General features: G+C 43.2%; 1 protein-coding gene across 1 annotated transcript in view; it reads left to right on the forward strand.

Annotated features, from left to right (window-relative positions):
* SH3GL2 (SH3 domain containing GRB2 like 2, endophilin A1) overlaps positions 1-1,882 on the forward strand; it is a 184,735-nt gene extending 182,853 nt beyond the window's left edge. The window contains exon 9 of the mRNA XM_053924695.1: positions 315-1,882. Coding sequence (XP_053780670.1) covers positions 315-514 — 200 coding nt within the window. The 3' untranslated portion in view covers positions 515-1,882. The remainder of the gene's footprint in view (positions 1-314) is intronic.
* The last annotated feature ends 19,051 nt before the right edge of the window (positions 1,883-20,933 follow it).

Below are 20,933 nucleotides of genomic sequence, written 5' to 3' on the forward strand. Positions count from 1 at the left end.
GTTGTCAGGAAGGGAAGCCTTGATAAATTCTGTTGCATGATCTCCAGAAGAGATGTGCCACGTTTCATACTGGGAACAGAAACAGGAATGCTGCCACTACCTCCATAAATCTGAGAAAGCGTCCGAAGGCTGTCCCGGGAGGTGCCATGCAGTGCGGCGGGCACTGGGCACTGGTGGCAGGCGGAAGCCTCAGTGGGAAGAGGAGTGAGGGAGGGGCCGAGGGGGCAGCAGGTGGGCGCAGCGGGCAGTAGCGTTGTGAGTTAAACTCCCCTTGTCTTTCTTTCTGTGTTCTTCTCTCTGGCCCTGACTCCCAGGTGCCCCAATGGACCAGCCCTGCTGCCGAGCTCTGTACGACTTTGAACCTGAAAATGAAGGGGAATTGGGTTTTAAAGAGGGTGATGTCATCACCCTCACTAACCAGATTGACGAGAACTGGTATGAGGGGATGCTGCACGGTCAGTCAGGCTTCTTTCCCATCAACTACGTGGAGATCCTGGTTGCCCTGCCCCATTAGTCTGTTATGCTGGCTGGAGCCCCTCCTCTCAACCCAGATAGTTACGTTTAACCACTGCTTTGGTAATGCTGCTTACAACACATCCCAGATGCAGGCCGCAGTGGTCCAGGTCATCCAGCCCCGCACGGTAACTTTGGTTGACTTGTGTGATCCCGCGAGAGTCATGGTGATGGATGGTATCTTCTCAGCCTGGTGCGCATGGCATGTGCTTTTTAAATACCATCTGAGGCCAGCCAGCAGTCAGAGAACTGTTGTTCATCCAGTTCTCGGGAGGCGGTGGCTTCGTAGAGCGAAGACCATGAGCCACATCCCAGAAAAACCATCCTACTGAAGACATTATCTGTCACCCAGGGGCCACCTCCAGGTCTCAGGTTCTCCATTTAAACAGGAGAAAGTTTTTGCTTTCACATTGCCCCTCCCAAATATGTGAGTCACAAAATTGGTGAAGCAAGCCTCCCTCACCAGCAAATTGTCTTCTGGTCTGAAAGAGTCCTTTGATGCTATCAGTAGAAAGTGTTGAGTGTGGATTCAAAGCCTTTTTTGAAAACATTCACCGTTGTTCCCCCTACGTATGCCTATTTCTGAGGTTCAGCCAGCTTTCCTCCCTCTCTGCCATTAAAGCCGGAGGGGGACTCTGGTGGTATTTCTAAGTAAGACAGTGGGCAATCAGAATTTTGTGGGAGGGGCTAATAAGAGGAGATTCTCCATTACTCGGGATTGGGAAAGAGAGATGCTTCCCAAGCTTAAATCTCCTGCTCTAAAAAAAAACCAATGTGTATATTTAGGGCATTTCTGAAGGTACAGGGAAGGGGGAACAAATACTTTTCTTTCAGTTTTATTTATGAATTATGTGTTTCACAAATCCACTTGGCACAGAGACACAAGGAGAACAACACTAGAAACCATTTTTCCGTTAGTTCATAGACCAAGAAACAGTGCATAGCCTTTCTTTCCGTTTCACCTTGTGTTCTTTGAGCATCATTTGTGCATATTCTGCCCTCAGTGAGGACCAAATAAAGATGATTTTTGTGCTTAGCAGTTTAAGAGTGTGTGGCTGCATATGCAAAACTCTTTGCCAATTCACTCATTACTTTTATCTGTCCTTGTGTCTCATCTTCATTTGTGTGTACGGTGCTGTGTGTGAACTTATGAGTGTTTTCTTTTGTATCACTCGTTAAAGTCCTGTTAAGTTCTATACAGAGTTCTATTTATCTAGCTGTACAGATTCTTTCAGAAGTTTAATGTGCTGCTTCGGATGTGCCACCTGCAGTAGTGGATCATGTGGAGTGAAAGGCAAATCTTACTGCTTAATGTATAAACTCTTACCACGGGAAGCATCGCTGTTTCCAATAAATATTGCTGAAGACAAAACCAAAGGCTCGGCCCTTTATTTTGTGTCAGTTCCTTGGGTCCGACAGTGGGTGGACTGAGGCTCATTTCACTCTGCGGTGCTTTCTGATACAAGCAGACCAGACCTGGCTCCAACCTCAGATCTACCCCTCCGTAAGCAGGGGAAGTTCCATCATCAATCAGCGAGCTGGCCCGGACACTTGTAACTCTTTGGTAAGCCCAGGAAGGAGATTTTGCAGAAAGGATTTGAAAGTGGGAACAGGTCTTTTAGCACTTAAGTGAGTTATCATCAGTGGTGATAACAGAAAAATATAATGTTCAGAGGGGCAGACAAAATATATCATTTCAGCCAGTCTTTTTTATTTGTCATGCTTAAAGAGAAAGAAATACACAAGGAAACGCAAATTGGCATTTTTTTCCTCATGGTGTATGTGAGGGGTGAGGGTGGTAGTGGATGTGGGTGGGTGGGGACAGAAAGCAGTGCACAGAGAATACGTATTTCCAAAGCTCCTGAGAAAATAAAGATGTTCTTTATATATTGAGCACCCTTGTATTCTTCCATGCTGAGGCCAACAGTCCAGATGTGTAGTTTTAACCCCAAATATTAAATTGTATATGTGAACCACTCTAACATGAAAATGTTAGCCTTCTAGCTGCATCAGTTAGAGTATCACAGATCAATTTTAAAAAGAAATTACCAATGGCATTATTATGAATGGAGAAAATCCAGAAGAATCACAGATGAACTATTAGAATTTATAAGTGAGTTTATTGGGATTATCAGATTTAAGATCAATATCCAAAAATATTCTATACTCCAATAACAATCAGAAAAAAGGAATGTAAAACAATGTATCATTTACAGAGGCATCAAAAATCAAACTCATACATCTCAATTTAATAATTATATGAGGGGATCCCCCCAAACAGGAATTAATTTGTGAAAAATTGTGTATTGATTCTTACATGTTTAAATTTCAGTCATCTTCAAAGTACTCTCCATCTGATGCCATACACCTTCTGGGATGTTTTTTCTACTGCTCAAAATAATTTTTGAACTTGTTAATTTTGAAGCCTTTTAGTGCTTCTGCTGTTTTTTGTTTCACCTCTTCCACATTGGGAAAATGTTTCCCTTTGGGGACTTTGTTCATCCAGGGAAACAAAAAGAAAGTCACTTCGGATGAGATCGAGTGAATAGGGAAGGTGGGACATGGGGACCAGGCTGTTTTTGGTCAAAAACTGCTGAATACTCCACATGGTGTGGGCAGCTGTGGTCACAAATCACCCATCATGAAATGGGCAAATGCAGTGAAAGAGTCTTGAAAAAAATTCACTGAAGCTGAGCGCATCCTCTCACAACAACACCAGCTGGTGCACTGATACAGATTGGTCCCTAGAACACTCATCTAGTGGGGGAAGCCTATACTACAAAGGGGCCTGCCCCCAGAAGATAATTTTGGGTTTTTTTAGGGGAGGTCTCCCCTCACATATGATTTCTACATAGAAAATTATGAAATATGTTTGAGAAAAATGAAGACTTTAATAAGGGAAGAGATATTCTGTGTTTATGGACTGGAAAACTCGGCATTTTAAAGATGTTATTTCTCCACAAATTGACTTACAGATTTAGTGCAGTTTCAACCAAAATCTCAGAAAGTTTTTCGGTGTGTGAAAATTAACAAGTATATTGTAAAACGTATATCAAAATGCAAAGGGTTATTTCTTCTTGAAGAACAACAAAGTTGGAGGACTTGCTATTTCTAGATGTAAAACAAAGTTACAGTAATTAAGATAGTGTGTTGCAACGATAGGGAAAAAGATCTGCACAGAAGTGCAAGCCCGGAAAGAGGCATTTGAACTGACGCAGCGTCCCACTGTCTTCAGTGCACACCTTCAAATGTGACTGCATCCGTGTAACAGCAGTTCTGAAACTCCAAAGGGAAATACCAGCAAGAGCCTGCACACATGGAGGAATCCCGTTATGAGTCAACATCAAGTGAAATGAAAGTGCCATAACCGCAGTTTCCAGAAAGACCTTAGTATTAAATATTTATTTAAAGGAGTCTTGGACACAATTAGTAGTACACTTACCATTTTCAGAACTGTCTGAATTCCTTATTTTTATTGAAGTATAATAAATTTCTTTTTACAGAACTTTATGGAAAAGAGCAGGGAACAGTAGACCACCACTGGGAAAATTGAACCTACCGCAAACAGCTGTTCTTCTAAGACTGATCACAGAATGGCCTGTCTGAAGGGGAAGCAGAAACAGAACTAAACTAAACTGAACTAAAGTGGAAAACAAGTTCATTGAAATGAGTTGCCTCATTTTAATTTTCTAATAGGTCTGACAGGTCTTAAGGAGAAGACTTTCTGGGAAAATAGTTATTTTCCCTTAGTTTCTCTTTGCTGTGAATAAGTAAGACAATGGCATGACTAAGAATTGAAATTTTTCTAAGACTGTAGAGCAGGGGTGTCAAACTCGTTTTCACCGGGGCCACATCAGCCTCACAGTTGCCTTCAAAGGACCGAATGTAATTTTAGGACTGTGTAAATATAACTACTCCTTAATTGTTAAGGAGTTGAAAGTACATTCGGCCCTTTGAAGGCAACCACGAGGCTGATGTGGTCCCCCCATGAAAATGCGTTTGACTCCCCTGCCGTATAGGATATAGCATATAGCCTGGACTATGTCAAGTCCTATTCTCCATAGACTTAGCAATGTCTTAGGAAATCAGATTTACCCCAAGGCTCTATTTTCAAGACAGCCTCTGGTGTTCTGGATGGAACCATGTGGGTACTTTTAGAGCTCCTTCCAGAATAAGAACTGCTGTTCTTCCCTTAGGGTTGGGGGTGGCGACGTAGGAAGGGGTTAATGCTAAGGAACGAGGCAACCCAAAGCCTCCATTCGGAATTCTGGGTGATGGTAGAGAAAGACGTTACGAGCTGCATGGTGGGGCAGCCACATCAGCAATTTCTAGGTGCATCGACTGAGGACCTATTATGCACCCTCATTTTAAAGGAGCTGTCAAGGATTTTTTAAAAAGCTCCTTTCTAAAGGATCCAGTGAATGCTAACCAGGCCAGTGGATGTCACCCAGCCATCACCACGTGTAAGTGACGGCGGCCTTCCACTTGGTGCAGGAAGGGCTGCGATTCTTAAAGGGCGTGAAGCAGGTCGCCAACTTTGGAGGCAAAAGAATGGAGAGCAGCATCTCAATACCATTTTCTCAAAAAGGAACCCTGGATTTTTTAGAGCCACTCTATGTGATCAGGTGCTGATACCCACATGTGCCAAGGTTAAGATTTTGTGAAGTCCCTTTTGACAGGAAATAACAAAGTTGTCCACAAGGGGTTGGAGAATGAAAGTTGAATATCGGGAAAACTCACAGGCATTTGGATTCCTCTCGGTAACCTGGTTTCTTTATTCCGCGCCCCCCCCCCCCCCCGCCTCAGCAAATGTGGTCTCAGAAACAAAAGATTCACATGTTCTTGTTTGTCCCATCTAAAAAATGTTTCCAGCATTCACTAAATCAAGAGTTTTCTCTATATTCCATGCAGGCAAAATGTGGATTTCTCCACCTGGCGGGGTCCATCCTGATTATAGGCTGTAAGTGGCCTTTAAGCAATAAAAATAGATGTGTGTTACAGCTGTATTTGCATTTCCTGTATCATGTTCTTTTCACACCTGGGAGTCAACCACATCCAGCAGTTTTATAAGATGATACTTGTAATTGAAGGGAGAAAAAATGAGAACCAGCAATATTTCCTAGCCTGTATCAAGCACTTTGTTAAGCTCCTGTGTGATTTTGATTGAAGACTAAAGTGTTAAATCTTAAACACAGCTCTTTGGGGTTGATGTTACTGGAAGAAAAGAAAGCTCTATAAAAGGGTCGATTACCCAGTGTCTTCTGATACTGATTTAGAGGGAATTGACCAACATCGTGGAATACCTTAGTAGCAAGACAAAGAAATGGTGACCTTGATGGTGAAATAAAGAGACTATAAGGTTTTATACAAGGCTGACTTTGTAGAATATCAGATGTAAGAGATGAGGAAGAAGGTAAAGTAGGAGAAGTTTTAAAAGCATTTTTCACACTTTATTTCCCTCCTAGTGTTTTGGTTTCCGTAAAATCTTTCCGTGTGTGGCTGGTAAAAGAAATGTCACATTTCTTTATTTTTCTAAACCAAATTAAGTATGGCTGCTGTCCCACTCCCATCGGAGGTGGCTGGCAGTTCCCTCTTGGTTCTGTCTGTGGGGTAGGGTCTCTGGTTCTGGCCACCTCTGCCACCAGGTGTTGTCACCCCAGCGCTGCTGCTGGGGCACCAGAAAGCACTGTTCCAGCCCTCTGTGCGGAGCCTGGTGCTGGCTCTCTGCTGAGGACCTTGGCTGCAGCAGCAGCAGCAGCAGCAGCACCCAGCATCCTTAGGTGCAGAGCCTTCCCCGTCGAAAACTTGCCCCTTCTTCATGTGAGTCACTTACTGCAGGAGGACAAGAGTGGTACTCACTGCTCTACCGCTGATCATAGTGATTGACTAGAGTGCGGGAAAATGCCAGCGGATCTGTATTTTTAAAAAGGCCCACCAGTGATTCTTTCTTGCATCTCTCATCAAAACACTTCCTCCGTCAGACACATGGAGAGACCTGGCAGGTGTCTAAAGTCCCCTGAACTTGCTCGATGTTAAGAGTCTCCAGTGTGCACTTGCAGAAGTTGGATTTCCAGGTTCCCATTTCAGCTTCTCAGAACAGAATTACCCACTGAGGGGCCTAGGAAGGTATATTTCCCATTAGAATGGTTTAGGAAACAGTTTACTAAATGCTTCTAATATTCTAAGATCCATCAAAGTCACTCAGAGCCCCACTCCCAGAGATCCTGATTCAGTAGGTGTGAGGTGGGCCCCGAGAGACTGCATTTGCAGTAAGTCCCACAGTGATGTGTTTGCTGATCCCTAGGTCGCAGTGCTGGGAGTATCGCTCCATTGGATAAACTTAGGGAAGAGCCAGCTGCTTCCTGATACTTAGGCACTGCCTTTGGTGTTGAGAACAATCACAGCACATAGATGCATTAGTCTATTATTTTTCCAATTGTTCTTTGTGCTCATACACTGAATAGGAATCCAAGCTTTTGTGTGGGTTTTTTTGTTTGTTTGTTTTGTTTTGCCCAGCCGAGAAGTCCCCCTTCAGTGTGCAGGGGAGGCTGACTGAACAGGCTCTGGAGCCTGTGTCAGTGTCTTTCAGCAAGCTGCCCGAGGGTCCTCAGATTCAAGTAAGTTCAGAAAGCTCCCGTCTACATACAAATATTTTAGATAAGCAGCTGGCTGTTGGCTGACTTGCTCTGATTTTGCTTTGTTTTTTACAAAAGACATTCACATTTATTAAGTAACATTCGATGCGTGCATTTCTACCCTCACTCAGAGTGATCTCGCGAATCCACAGCATCCAGGCGTTTTTTCGTATTTATTGGTGCCTAGATCTGATATTGATGATGCTGGTCTGAGCATGTGCTAACTGAGAATTCCCCCCTTCTTCCTGGCCGTTCTTCATGCTTTGCTGTCCACTCCCATTCTGTGAGGGAATCAGAGTTGTATGTCTAAAGTTAGACTCAGGTGCCTCAGATGGGGCTAGATCAGGTCTCTTGCTTTTCTTACGTAGATCAGTGGATCACACACTTGTGTTCCTATCAGAGTCACAGGGGACACATGCTAAGATGTAGATTCCTGGGTCCTGACACCAGAGATTCTGATTCAGTTGTATGGAAAGAGGCCCAGTATCCCCAGGGTTAACAGGCATCCTCCCCCACCCTCTAGTTCTAGGTTTGCAGTCTTCAAAACACACTCTGAGAAACCCTGCTTCAGAGTAGGGAATGCTCAGATTTGTGCGTCCATGGGAGCGGGTTAGTTAATGGACATGGGCCAGCGGGAGGTGGCGGGGCGGGGGGGGCAACTGCAAAGGGGAAAGGAGGAACCAGCCTCCTCTCCCCTTGTAATGCAGTGCTTCTCATGAAGAGACAGTTACCAGTATTGCACAACGCACGAGTCAGTCCCTGACATTAGCAGTAACACAGCCTTTCTCTTGCCTTGACTTTTATTTGAGAAACATCAAAGGATGGGAACATGTTATGTAGGAGATGAGGATGGGAGGAGGCGGGCGGCAAATGGGAAGGAGGAAAATGGTTTCTGACTGACTTAACACACCCATTCACGGAGATGATGGTGCTATCTAATTATTATGGGTATATAATAAGGTATTACTAGAATACATTATTATAGTATAGTACAAGTAAATAATACAAGAATAAATAATACAACAATAAACTCTGTTTCTCAAACTCACAACTGTAAACCTACTTTTGCCCGCCCCTGTATTGTCTTTAAATTTTTTTTTCTTTTCCTTCCCCGCCCCCACAAAGTAGTTTAATGAGACTTAGGTTGCCCTCTGCTGGTCATAAAAAGAAACCTAAAATTAACAGAAAAGATTGTAATCAGTTAAATATCTGACACATTTCCCTGGCTGTTTTATTATCTTTGGACTGTAGAAGCAGATCTGAAGTTTCCCCTAATCCACGAGGAGTGTTTTAAAGTGAGATATTTCAGTTAAATGAGACATTTTAGTGAAGTGGAAAGAATAGTGGTTTACATCAGCGTTTTCAACCTTTTTCATCTCGTGGCACACATAAACTAATTACTAAAATTCTGCAGCACACCAAAAGAAAATTTTATATTTTTTGCCAATCTCACAAAAAAAAAATAGGTATGAGTTGGATTCATTCACACCGGCAGCTGCTGCTGTGCTGACTGTTGTCACTCAGGTAGTGCATGTTTTAATACTCTTGCAGCACACCGCTTGAAAATCGCTGGTTTAGGTGATAATGGCTGCTGTCATAATTGGCCACCTATCTGGAAAAATATCCCATCTAACATGCTCACTTCCATGAATCCGTGCACCTCTTTCTCAGCAATGTGCAAACAAAGTGACTCTAGCAGCCCCACCTCATTTGCTGTAGGCCACCACCTTATCCAAGCTTCAGCGACACTGGAGAGGAGGGGTCTTCCAGATGTTGAATGCTGAGTCGTAGGACGGTCCCCCCATACTTTCGACTGCTCCCTCATTTGGCCTTATGTTCCACACACCCATCCCCAGTTCGGCACTCTGGAGACCCGCCCCCTTGTGTCCTCCCCTAGTTCCTGCCAGTAGGCTTTAGCCCTCTCCTGTCACATGGAGGCTGCTTCTCACAGAGCTGGAACTGCATTTCCCTGCTCTGGGTGACGCTGTCAGCCAAGAGTCAGTGAACGACCGCAGAGCAGAACCTGCAAAGCAGCAGCCTCTGATGCAGTCTTTGCAGGCTCTTCAAGAAAGGGAGGCTGCTCTCCTCTGGAGAAACGCAGGGAAGATGGGCCTCTCTCAGAGGAGATGATTAAGGGGGCCCGGGAGCTCAGGATTCTGAGCCTTGTCCAGCCCGACGGCTTCATCCCAGCCCTCTGGGTCCCACTCTTCCTGACTATGACATAAGGGCACTGTTGAGACTGTGTTCAATTTTCTTTGCAGCTTTGAGTTTAATTTTGAGGCTGCCCTACAGCTGCAGATAAGGGTCTTCTAAATGCTTTTCTAGAGGCCCCTAGTTTTAATAGTTTAGGGTTGGCTGACCTGTAGCTGTCGTTTTTTCAAGATGCTCTAAACAGTTATTACAGACAGTGACTACCACAGTCCTCACAATTACCATTTTCTTGTACCGTTCAGGTGCTGCTCCTCACCCCCACAGGTCAAAGTTCATTGTGATGCCTTGTTTCTCGATGGCCACCATGAACTGGGTCCTTGCCCTCTGAGTGGGGGGTAATCATCTCCAAAATTCCATTTTGAGAGCTTGCTTCCTACGACAATTTCTGATACTAATGTTCTTAGCTTGATACCCAATGGGCAGAGCCCGAGACATAGGCTTGCGTGTGAGTACATTTGGGGGTGACTGGGATATCAGGAAGCAGGAAATTGAGACAGAGAAGCAGAAAAGGCCCATATAAAGGTGCATTACTGAGGTGTCCTACTGGTGGCAACTAGTGCTTGACCCCACTGGAATTCACAAAGGAGAAATACTCACTTGGGGAATGAATGGAGGAAGCATTTATTTATTGGCTTCTATCCCCCACACTTCTGGGTTTTGCATGGCTGAATACGAGGTTCCCAGGAAGTGTGAGGTAGGCAGCCTTGGGCCAAGGCAAGCTCTGTCCAACTGCATCTGTGCAAAGCCAGTGAAAGCTTCTCTGGAGGTGGATGCTGAAGTTTTGGCTGTAGTTAAGTAGAGCCAAGAGGATTTTGAAGTGGTGCTCACTAGACCTACCCCCTCCCCAGGTAGCTTCTGCTCAGTCCATTTCTGCCCCTCTCTGCCCAGATCTTGCAACTCCTCTTATACTCAGGGGATATTTATCCATCACATCTGTGTAAGCGCAGTACCTGGAGGAAGTGGATTCTTGCTGACATCATTTGACTTCTTCCTAAGTAGCTTCTGCACCTGACTTGGCTACTTTGCATATTTGTTAGATTTTTTTTTTGAGGCTGAGGATTATGTATTTCTGCTACCTTTGCTCAGAGTGGCATTATGCATGCTGCTCTTGTTTCCACTGTTTTTTTTTGGGGGGGGGGGTTGTATACCATCCTGGAGTAGAACTGGGAAATTTCTGTCTCTCACTGCCATGTTTATACTAAATTCCTACTCTGATTCTTGTGTTCACACGGCGGTGGAACTGTCAGGTTCCTGGGTGAGAAACAAGTCAGAGGGCCTCACCCTCTCCTGTGTTCCTTTCCATGCAGGGCCAGGCACTGTCCATATACTAACTTCCTTGATTTCCGCCCCTGCTGAAGGCAGGATGTTTCCATTGTCTTCACAGTCCTGACCCAGAACCGGCCAGGCTCTGTTGGTGAGGACTGGGGATGGGGAGGGGCTTTGGATGCACACACGGCCAAGCCTCTGTGGGGGCCACCTGCTGAGTATTCCCTGGGGGAGTAAGTACATGTTCCAGCACATATCATCATTTTTCCTCAGGGCAGAAATTGTAGGCCCACAGTGATATCTAATTGCAACTCTCTTACCTCATTTGTGGCAGATAACTCCCTGTGCTTTTATAGAAACATAAAAATCAAGCAAGTATGATTTCTAACCAAAGGGGGACTTTTTAACATTTTGTTCTTTTATTGCTTCACATAAAGTCCTGTTGCCTAGGAAAGGACTCAAATGTTGCGTGTGTCTTGTTTAAAAATCTATAGGTAATAAACTGTTCAAGTCTGTTTCACAGGAAGATTTCTCAAGGGTTTCCCATAGCTGCTGACATATATTCTCTCATTTAATCCACACAACAAGCCCGAGAGAAAGGTGTTAGTTTCATATAAGAAGTACCTATGGTTCAGAATTCGAACTCAAATCTGTCTGACTACAAAGCCCACTCTCTCCTTGCATCAAAGCACACAGCACTTATGTGAATGAGGAACGCAAGTCCCCAAATTCAAAGCACATGCCCCCTCCCACCATTTCACTAACTTTGTTATATTGGGTAGACTACTTAAACTCTCTATGCCTCAGTTTCTTTATAAAATAGAGATGTAATGCCACCTACTTCATTTTTCTGATAAGTTGTAGAGGATTAAATGAGTTAATATGTGAAGTGTTTAAAATAGCGTTGGGCAGAGTGGGCATGTCATATGGTTTAATCAAACCAAACCAAAGTTCACAGATTCTGGGGCTAGAAACAGTTCTTCTGACTCCTGCTCCAAAGGCTTCCTCTATGAAACATTTCTGAAATGGTAAAGTCAATGGGAAGACGAGCTGTATTCTCCAGATGCACTAGGCACTTCTTTTCAGCAACTGCTATAGCATTAAACAGCGACAGATTATGAGTTTGGTTATTTGGAGACTGCATCCAGTACAGAATACTTCAAACACATTCACTGACAGACCGTTTGTTGTTTATGTCAAGAGAGAGCAGGAGCTTAAAAGGTTGGAGCCAGTGGGTATCTCAAGAATGAAGGTGGCAAACTGGGGAAACCAAGTTAATGGAGGCTGAGCAGTCAGGACAAGCCATGCCCTTGAGGCTCGGAGTGGGTGTAGCTCATACTTGTTCTATACATTATAGTAGTGAAACTATAAGTGACAGTAAACGAAAGTGCACTAAAACAGCCCTGGCAGGTGTGCTCAGTGGGTTGGTGTATGTAATTACTTATATGTAATCAGTAATTTTAAGGATGGCACTCACTTCAGGCGAGACTCCATCTAGGAGCTCAAGCATTGTCATTGAGACTTACAGCCCTCTTTTTTAAAAAAAATAGCTCTGCTTGTTTCTACTATTAATGTGTTGGCAGCACATCATGGGAAGGTGATTGCTGACAGATCCACATCTTCATCCTCACAGGCAGAGGGGCCCTTTCTCTCCAATATCCAAATAGAAAAAGCTCATGGGAGAAATCTGATTGGCCCTGCTCAGGTCTGTGTCCACCCTTGGACCAGTCACTAGGGTTCAATCGCTGTGTTTAGGCGCATAGGGACCCACGAGAGTCCCAGCTTCGGTCATTGCCCTCCCTGTTGGAGTAGGAGATACAAGGTTTTAGGTTGGGTAAGAAACAGTTCTCCAATTGGAAGGGAAGTGCTGGACAAACAAAAATCATCCAACGTCCACCCTGCCTCTGATATCCAGTCTCAGGTGCTCAATTGTTCTCTCCCTCTTTCCTTTCCAGTCTACTTTCCCAACTGGTTTCTGGCTCTGGGTTTTATTCATCTTTTATAATCTCACCCACCCTTAGGTTTAATGTTTACATCTGATCCCTCTGCCTCCTGACTCTCGTTTGCACCTCAAGGACTGTGGCTCAGACGTGCTCTGCCACTCTTTCTGCTTTGGACAAGTAACTTAAGATTTTCTCCTTTGGAAAGTCCTGCGGAGCCCAGCTACTAGCACCCATTTCATCTTTTCAATCCCAATAAGCTTCCCAGAACCAGAGACCTTGTGTGACGTCAGGGTATATTTAGGGTTTATGTATCTATGAATTTTTGTTTGAGTCCTTTTGACACAACCCTAAATGTTTCACACTGATGCCTTGTTTTCTGGTATAGAGGCTCATCTGGTAGGTTTCTTGCTTCAGAACTGAAATTGGCCATTTCTTCAAGGAGCTCTGGTTCCTGTAGCAGGAAATAGAATCTCAAGACCACAGCCTGAGTGCTGGGGAGTTATTTTATCTTCTGAATTAACAAGAATGCTAAGTTATTCAATTATAATTTATATAAGTAATACACAGACTCTGGGAGTTACTAATTCCATGAAAAGATGCTGTAGATTTTCAGAAATTTTGAAGGGTATATTAATCAAAGTTCTCCAGAGAAATAGAAACAATAGTCTGTCCGTGTCTTTCTTCTTTCTTTCTTTCTTTTTACTTTCTTTCTTTCTTTCTTTCTTTTTTTCTTTCTTTCTTTCTTTCTTTCTTTCTTTCTTTCTTTCTTTCTTTCTTTCTTTCTTTTTACTTTCTTTCTTTCTTTCTTTCTTTCTTTCTTTTTTCTTTCTTTCTTTCTTTCTTTCTTTCTTTCTTTCTTTCTTTCTTTCTTTCTTTCTTTCTTTCTTTCTTTCTTATCATCTATTTATCCATCATCTATTATCTATCTATCTTTCCATCTATCTATCCTTATATATAAAGGAGATTTTTTATGAGGAATTGCAGTTATGGAGGCTGAGAAGTTCCACAGTCTGAATCCACACACTGGAAACCCAGAAAAACCAGTGATGTAATTCCAGTCCACGTCTGAAGTCCTGAGAACTAGCGGGGCTGATGGCGGACATCAAGGTCTAAGGGCAAGAGAAGACTGATGCCGCAGTTTAAGCAGATGAGTGGGAAGGAAATGAATCCTCCTTCCTGTGCTTTTTGTTCAGGCCCATATTGGTTTGGAGGATGCCCACCCACATTGGGGAGGGCTATCTACTGTGCCAATCCACAGATTCAAATGCTAATCTCATCTGGAACCACCCTTGCAGACACACCCAGAAGTGATGTTTCAACTGGCCCTGTGGCCCAGTCAAGTTGCATAAAATTAGCATCACGAGGTTATAGTGACAATATGGGTATGTCTATATGGTTTTACGGAATGCCCCCTAACTATTTCAGAAAGGTCCCTACAATCTTCTTAAAGAAATAGGCTGACATCCTCCAGAGGGCCTGAAGCTGAGGGGTGATGAGAGGCCAGTGGGACTGTTGATCAGGTGAGACATGCTATAAATGAACAGAGAAAGCAAACTGGTTACAAATATAAGCCTAAAATTAAAGTCACTGGGCCAGATGCTTCAAATTTCAGGCACTGATTTATGTGAGCAAACTGTTTCTCACATGAGCAGCCCTGTGTATTGGGTCTCAGGAGATCTGGCAGCTAGGATTTATTTATCTAACAATGGTTAAACATTTACCCAAGCAATGTGGGATGCCAGCTGGTGGAAAAACTATCACGTAGGCTGAAAAACACATGTTTTGTTTTTTCCACAGGTGAGCTGTGTACAAAGCTAAAATTTAATCTGAGTTCAGTTAGTTCTCGATCGTGTTTGGCTTTACCATGCTCTGAGAGCCTGATGCAATTATTTCTTCCATGGGGCCGTTCCTACTAGGAGGTCTGGAATGCACCTTTTTACTGGTCAAGTTCCCCTTCCCTGGATGTTGCTGGAGACTGCTCAAGTTGTGTAAAGAGCAAGACTCCCTTTTATAAGTGAATTAATATCACCTTTTCTCCTAAAACTGTGGCATTGAATGTGTTTTCTGATGCAAGTCAGCTAAAGGATTCTGGAATCATTAGCTGGCAGAATTCTGGGCCTTGTCCTCAGCATTTGTTGAAGTGCATGAATACTTTGATTGGCCCTTGTCCACACATCTAAAGAGGATCATTGACTTTTCTTTCCAAACGTGATTCACTTCATTCTTCCAACCTGAAGATGAACAGTGGAATCTTCAAAGGGAACATCTGATTCACAGAGCTGGTTGTCTTCTGGGTGAGAAAGTTATATCCCATTTGCCTGTTTGGGGCTATTACCAAGGCAGAGTAAGGAATGGAGTGACTAAATCCAACTGATGCTCAGACCCTAAGACCATGTGGCACCATATGTTCCAGCTAACCGTAAAGCAATGCAATTCTTAAGTGGTGCTGTGCCATGTTTTGAAGTCTCTCTAGCTGGTGCTACCATGAGGAAGAAGATCCCTATAGCATTTTTATTGAGAAGGTTCGCTACATGCTTTTGCCTCTGGGGACACACAGAACTTCCTCTCACCTTCACCTTGCATCAGTCAGTGAAGGAGAGGTAGTGTGTTTGGGGGAAAAAATGACACAATTAAATGGTAGAAAAATGAATTATAAACAGCATTAATTAAGTGCATATTATGTGCCAAGAATAGCACTAAACATCCTACATGGATGGTTTCTCAGAGTTGCTCATAAAAATCCAATTCGTTAAGAACTGTTAGTGATTTGTCTTAGTCTGTGCAGGCTGCTACAACAAAGGTAACATAGACTGGGCGGCTCACACAACAAACTTTTATTTATTACAGTTCTAGAGGTTGGGAAATCAAAGATCAAGTTGCCATCAGATTTGGTGTCTGGTGAAGCCTGCTTCCTGGTTAATAGTCATCTTCTCGTGGTGTCCTCACGTGGGAGAAAGGACAAGAGAGCTCTCTGGAGTCTCTTTTGTAAAGGCACTAATCTACTCAGGAGCTTTCCACCCTTATGACTTAATCACTCCCAAAGGCCCCATCTCCACATATGATGACATTTCAACATATGAATTTTGGGAACATAAAAATTCAGTCAGAGACCCAAGATGGCAGAAGAGTAAGTGGAAGCTACACTAACCTCCTCCCAGGACCAATCTGTAATTACAACTAAATTGTACAGAAATCACCCTGAATAACCAACTGAACATGGAGAGAAGCCTTCCAACCACAGACAGAAAAAACCACTTCACCACAAGACTGCTAGGGAGTGCAGAGGAGGAGTGAGAGGGCTGGCTGGGCTCCCACAGGTAGCAGCTGAAGTTCTAGAGGGAAATTTCTGCAGCACGGGGGTTCTCCCTGAGAAGTGTTGGGGTCTAAACCCCAAGCTGGGCTCCCCAGCCTACAATACCAGAGCTGGGAAAGGAACCTAGATAACATTCAGCTGTGAAAAGCAGTGGACTTTCTGTCTGCCAGGAAGAGATGGATGGAGATGCAGACAGCCTCTTAAAGAGCAAACACACGAAATTCTATTTGCAGCCACTTAACCCAGGGCTCTGGCAGAGAGAGGGCAGAGTGGACTAGCAATGCATCAGGAGAGTCTGGGACTAATGGCTCAGGGGACAGAACTAAAGGAACAGATGCCAGGATCCCTGTGCTGAGTCATTCCCCATTCTGTAGAAGCCATCTTTCTCAGGCAAAGCACTCTTCTCCAAAAGACATCGGCCTGAGGGGAAGCAATAGCCCCACCCACAGAAATTATTCTGCCCCACCCTGTGGAGCTTATGCCAGGATGCTGAGTACAGCTTGAGGTTACATAATTGATTAACAACTATAATCAGTTGGATCTCTCCTAAACTCATTTTACTAGGCCAGCATTCTCCTAATTCCAAAACCAGATAAAGACACTACAAAAAAAGAAATCTATAGGCCAATATCCCTAATGAACATAGATGTAAACTCCTCAACAAAATATTAGCAAACCAAAAAAGCAATGCATCAATAAGATTCTATACCACAATCAACTGGGATTTATTATGGGAATGCAAAATTGGTATAACATTTGTAAATTAATAAATGTGATTCACCACATAAACAAAATGAAGTATAAGAACCACATGATCATATCAATAGATGCAGAAAAGACATTTGATAAACAGTACCCATTTATGATTAAAACTCTCAGCAAAGTGGGAATAGAGGGAACATACTGAACATAATAAAGGCCACATATGACAAACCCACTGCCAGCATCATACTCAAAGGGCAAAAACTACAAGCGTGTCCATTAAGATTGGGAATAAGACAGGGATGTCCACTTTCACCTCTCTTATTCAACAGAGTACTGGAAGTCCTAGGCATAGCCATCAGACAAGAAGGAGAAATAAAAGGCATCCAAACTGGAAAGAAATAAGTAAAACTGTCATTATTTGCAGATGACATGATACTCTACATAGAGAACCCTGAAGATTCCACCAAGAAACTGCTAGAACTGATAAATAAATTCAGCAAAGTAACAGGATACAAAATTAATATCCAGAAATCAGTTGCATTTTTACATGCCAATTATAAACTAACAGAAAGGGAAATTAAGAAAACAATATCATTCACAATTGCTTCAAAAAGAATAAAATACATAGGAATAAAACTAGCCAAGGATGTAAAAGATCTGTACTCAGAAAATTATAAGACATTGAAGAAAGAAATTGAGGAAAATACAAATAAGTGGACACTAATCATGTTTATGCATTAGAAGAATTAGCATCATTAACATGTCTATACTACCCAAAGCGATCTATAGATTCAGTGCAATTTCTATCAAGATTCCAATGACATATTTCACAGAACTAGAACAAATATTTCAAAAATTTGTATGGAACTACAAAAGGCTTCACATAGCAACAGCAATCCTGAGAAAGAAGAACAAAGTTGGAGGAATCATGCTACTTAATATCAAACTATATTATAAGGCCGTAGTAACCAAAACAGCATGGTACTAGCATAAAAACAGACATGTAGATCTATGGGACAGAATAGAGAGCCCAGAAATAAACCCACCCCTTTATAGTCAATTAATATTTGACGAAGCAAGCATATACAATGGGATAAGACAGTTTATTTAATAAATGGTGTTGGAAAAATTGGACAGATATGTACAGAAAAATGAAATTAGACCACCTTCTTACACAACTCACAGGAACAAATTAAAAATGGATTGAAGACTTAAATTTTAGACCCCAAACCATAAAAATCCTGGAAGAAAACACAGGCAGCAAAATCTTGGTAGCAATATTTTGTCAGATATATCTCCCCAGGCAAGGGAACCAAAAGAAGAAACAAACAAATGGGACTACATCAAACTAAAAACTTTTTGCACAGCAAAGGAAAACATCAATGAAATAAAAAGGCAACCCACAGAATGGGAGTATATATTTGCTAATACATCTGGTAAGTGGTTAATATATAAAATTAAAAAGAACTTGCAAAACTCAACACCAAAAAGACAACTCAGTTAAAAAATGGGCAAAAGACCTGAATACACACTTCTCTAAGCAGGACATACAGATGGCCAACAGGCATATGAAAAGATGCTCCACGTCACTAATCATCAGAGAAATGCAAATTAAAACTGCAATGAGATACCATCTCACACTTACCAGAATGACCATCATCAATAAATAAAAAAACAAGTGCTGGAGAGGCTGCGGAGAAAGGGGAACTCTTTTGCACTGTTGGTGGGAATGCAGACTGGTGCAGCCACTGTGGAAAGCAGTATGGAGATACCTCAAAATTAAAAGTGGAACTTCCTTATGACCCAGAGATTCCACCTCTGGGAATATATCTGAAGTAACCCAAAACACTAATTCGAAAGAACATAAGCACCCCTATGTTCATTGTACCGTCATTTACAATCACCAAGATATGGAAGCAGCCCAGGCGTCCATCAGTAGATGAGTAGATAAAACAACTATGGGGCATTTACACAATGGAATACTACTCAGCTGTAAAAAAGAAGGAAATTTTACCCTTTGTGACAGCATGGATGGACCTGGAGAACATTGTGCTAAGTGAAATAAGCTCTTCGGAGAAAGAGAAATACCATACGATCTCACGCATATGTGGAATCTAATGAATAAATTGAACTAACAAGCAAAATAGAGATAGACTCGTAGATATAGAGCAGGCTGACGGCTGAGGTGGGGAAAGTTAAGGGGTGGAGGGATTGAGCAAAAAGGAAAAAAGACTCCTGGACAACAGTGTGGTGATTGTTGGCAGTGGGGGGAGAGAGGTATAATGGGACTAAATGGAAAAATACAATAAAAAATTCCATCAAACAGTCCCCACTTTACAGATGAGGAAATTGAGGCCCAGGGAGATTAATTTACGTTGGGAAGATTTTGTGTGCCAGAAATTGTGCTGAGCATTTTCCTTGGATTATTTCACATAATCCCTTATAATGACCCATTGCGATAAGACCTATTAGAAATCCCCATTTGAAGTATGAGGAAGCGGACGCACAGAGGCTTAATAATTTCCCTACAATCACACAACAGTGAGTAACAGCTAAAATTTGTACCTTAGTGCAGCTCTGTCAAAAAGCCCTTTTGTTCTTGGCAAAGTTTCAGCCTCTGAGAATTTATCTCCAGCATAACAGTACTTAAACTGTGTTTGAGAAGAGGGGAAATCATCTTTAAAAGGCCATATAGAACACAAATGGGCTTCAGGGCAAAACCAAAACTCAGCACCTCTCATGCCATTGCCTCCTGTCTGGACAGAGTCCTCAGGTCCCCAGGGGCTGAGAGCTCACCTTAGAGAGGTGGGGGGAGGGGGGCAGGGCACGTGGGGCACCCAGCTGCGGTTCAGGCTCCACTGACAATTTCCCCTCGACAAGCCCTTTCGGAAACCACGACACCCGAAAGCCTGCATGGCTCTGGCTTCTGACAGGCTACTATTATTGGCAACAACATTTTACACCAAGTAACTTTTTCAGAGGAATGGTGTGTTCTTTTTTTGCTTACATTAATGCAACTCTGAAACAAGAGAGCCCAAACTGAGCACCAGGGAAGGGTAGTGGAAAGACTACTGGACAGCGGTCTGGGGAGATGAGACCTCCATAAGGCACTTTCTTCTTCTCGGATCTCGGTTTTCTCATCTAAATTTATGGGTTAGGTTGGACCAGATTCCCATTCAGAATCTCTGGGGTGTGGTCCTAGAGTCTCTGGGCGACACCCCATGGGTGAGAGGCTTTCTTCTCACCCACCCTGGGGTCGCCAGGCATGCTGGGGAACATCACACACTGATGCAGATGCTCGCCGTACGATGTGTGTTTTTTTAACTCCAGCCAAGGACTCAACAATGCCTATTGGTATTTCCACATTCCCTCTCCCCTTTCTTGGCTATTTCGGAAACGCACCACACCCCTTAGGGTACCCGCCCCTCCATTATGCCATCTCTGTCAATTTCAGCAGACAACCTTCCCCTCAAGTTGGAAAATTCTTAAATTTCTGCCCTCCCCCTACTGACAACTGACAACTTAGCAACATCCAGGAAAAGAGATTTTCTCCTCTTGTGAAGGATTCATTTCTCCACCTGAATTTTGGATATTACCCCTGTGACAGAATAATTCATTGAAACATTAGTTTTTGCTTGCCTTGTGTTCCTCATCCACCCTCATCCCCACCACGCCTTGCCCCAGAGATGGTTTGTGGAAGGGTGAAAAACAGGTTCCTGGAAGCCCCGTTCTTTGTAAATACCTCAGCTTATTGAAGAGGGGGCAGGCAATGAAGGGATGGCCTATAAAGGAAAGAAGATTGAAGAATGATTTCCTACACATCAGAAGGAGCCTGGAGGAGGAGAGGAGAGGGGAACCAGTAATGGGGACTCTGTGGCCATGACTTGGGGGATGTGGGTTGTTTTTGTGATAAATGTAAGGATGCTGAGGCCTGTGGTCTCAGTCTCACTCAAAGCAGACTGGGCCCTGCACGTTCAAAATGTGAGCCTCTCTGTGCTCACCGCTGTGGTTAACAACCAGTGGCCATTCAGATGTTCTGATATTGTGCTGGGATTCTTGCATGATTCTGGGGATGTGGGAGAGCCCCAGTATTGACTGGGACTGAATTTTCCACCAAAGAGTTCATTTGTTTTAGAAGGAACTCTGTTCTGAGTTTGTTTGCAAGGTTCATGCCTCCCTCTACCCCAAACCTCAGGAACCTCATTCTTGGGATTGTCACCTCCCTCCTCTTTCTCACACCTCTGGTCCACGTCCTCTGCTGCTTCTCCTGTCAATATGTAAACACATCCAAACCTCCACATCTTGAATATTTATCTCTTCCTGGGTCCCTGCCTTCCTTACTATCCT

The sequence above is a fragment of the Desmodus rotundus genome, chromosome 1, assembly GCF_022682495.2.
Source record: "Desmodus rotundus isolate HL8 chromosome 1, HLdesRot8A.1, whole genome shotgun sequence".
NCBI lineage: Eukaryota > Metazoa > Chordata > Mammalia > Chiroptera > Phyllostomidae > Desmodus > Desmodus rotundus.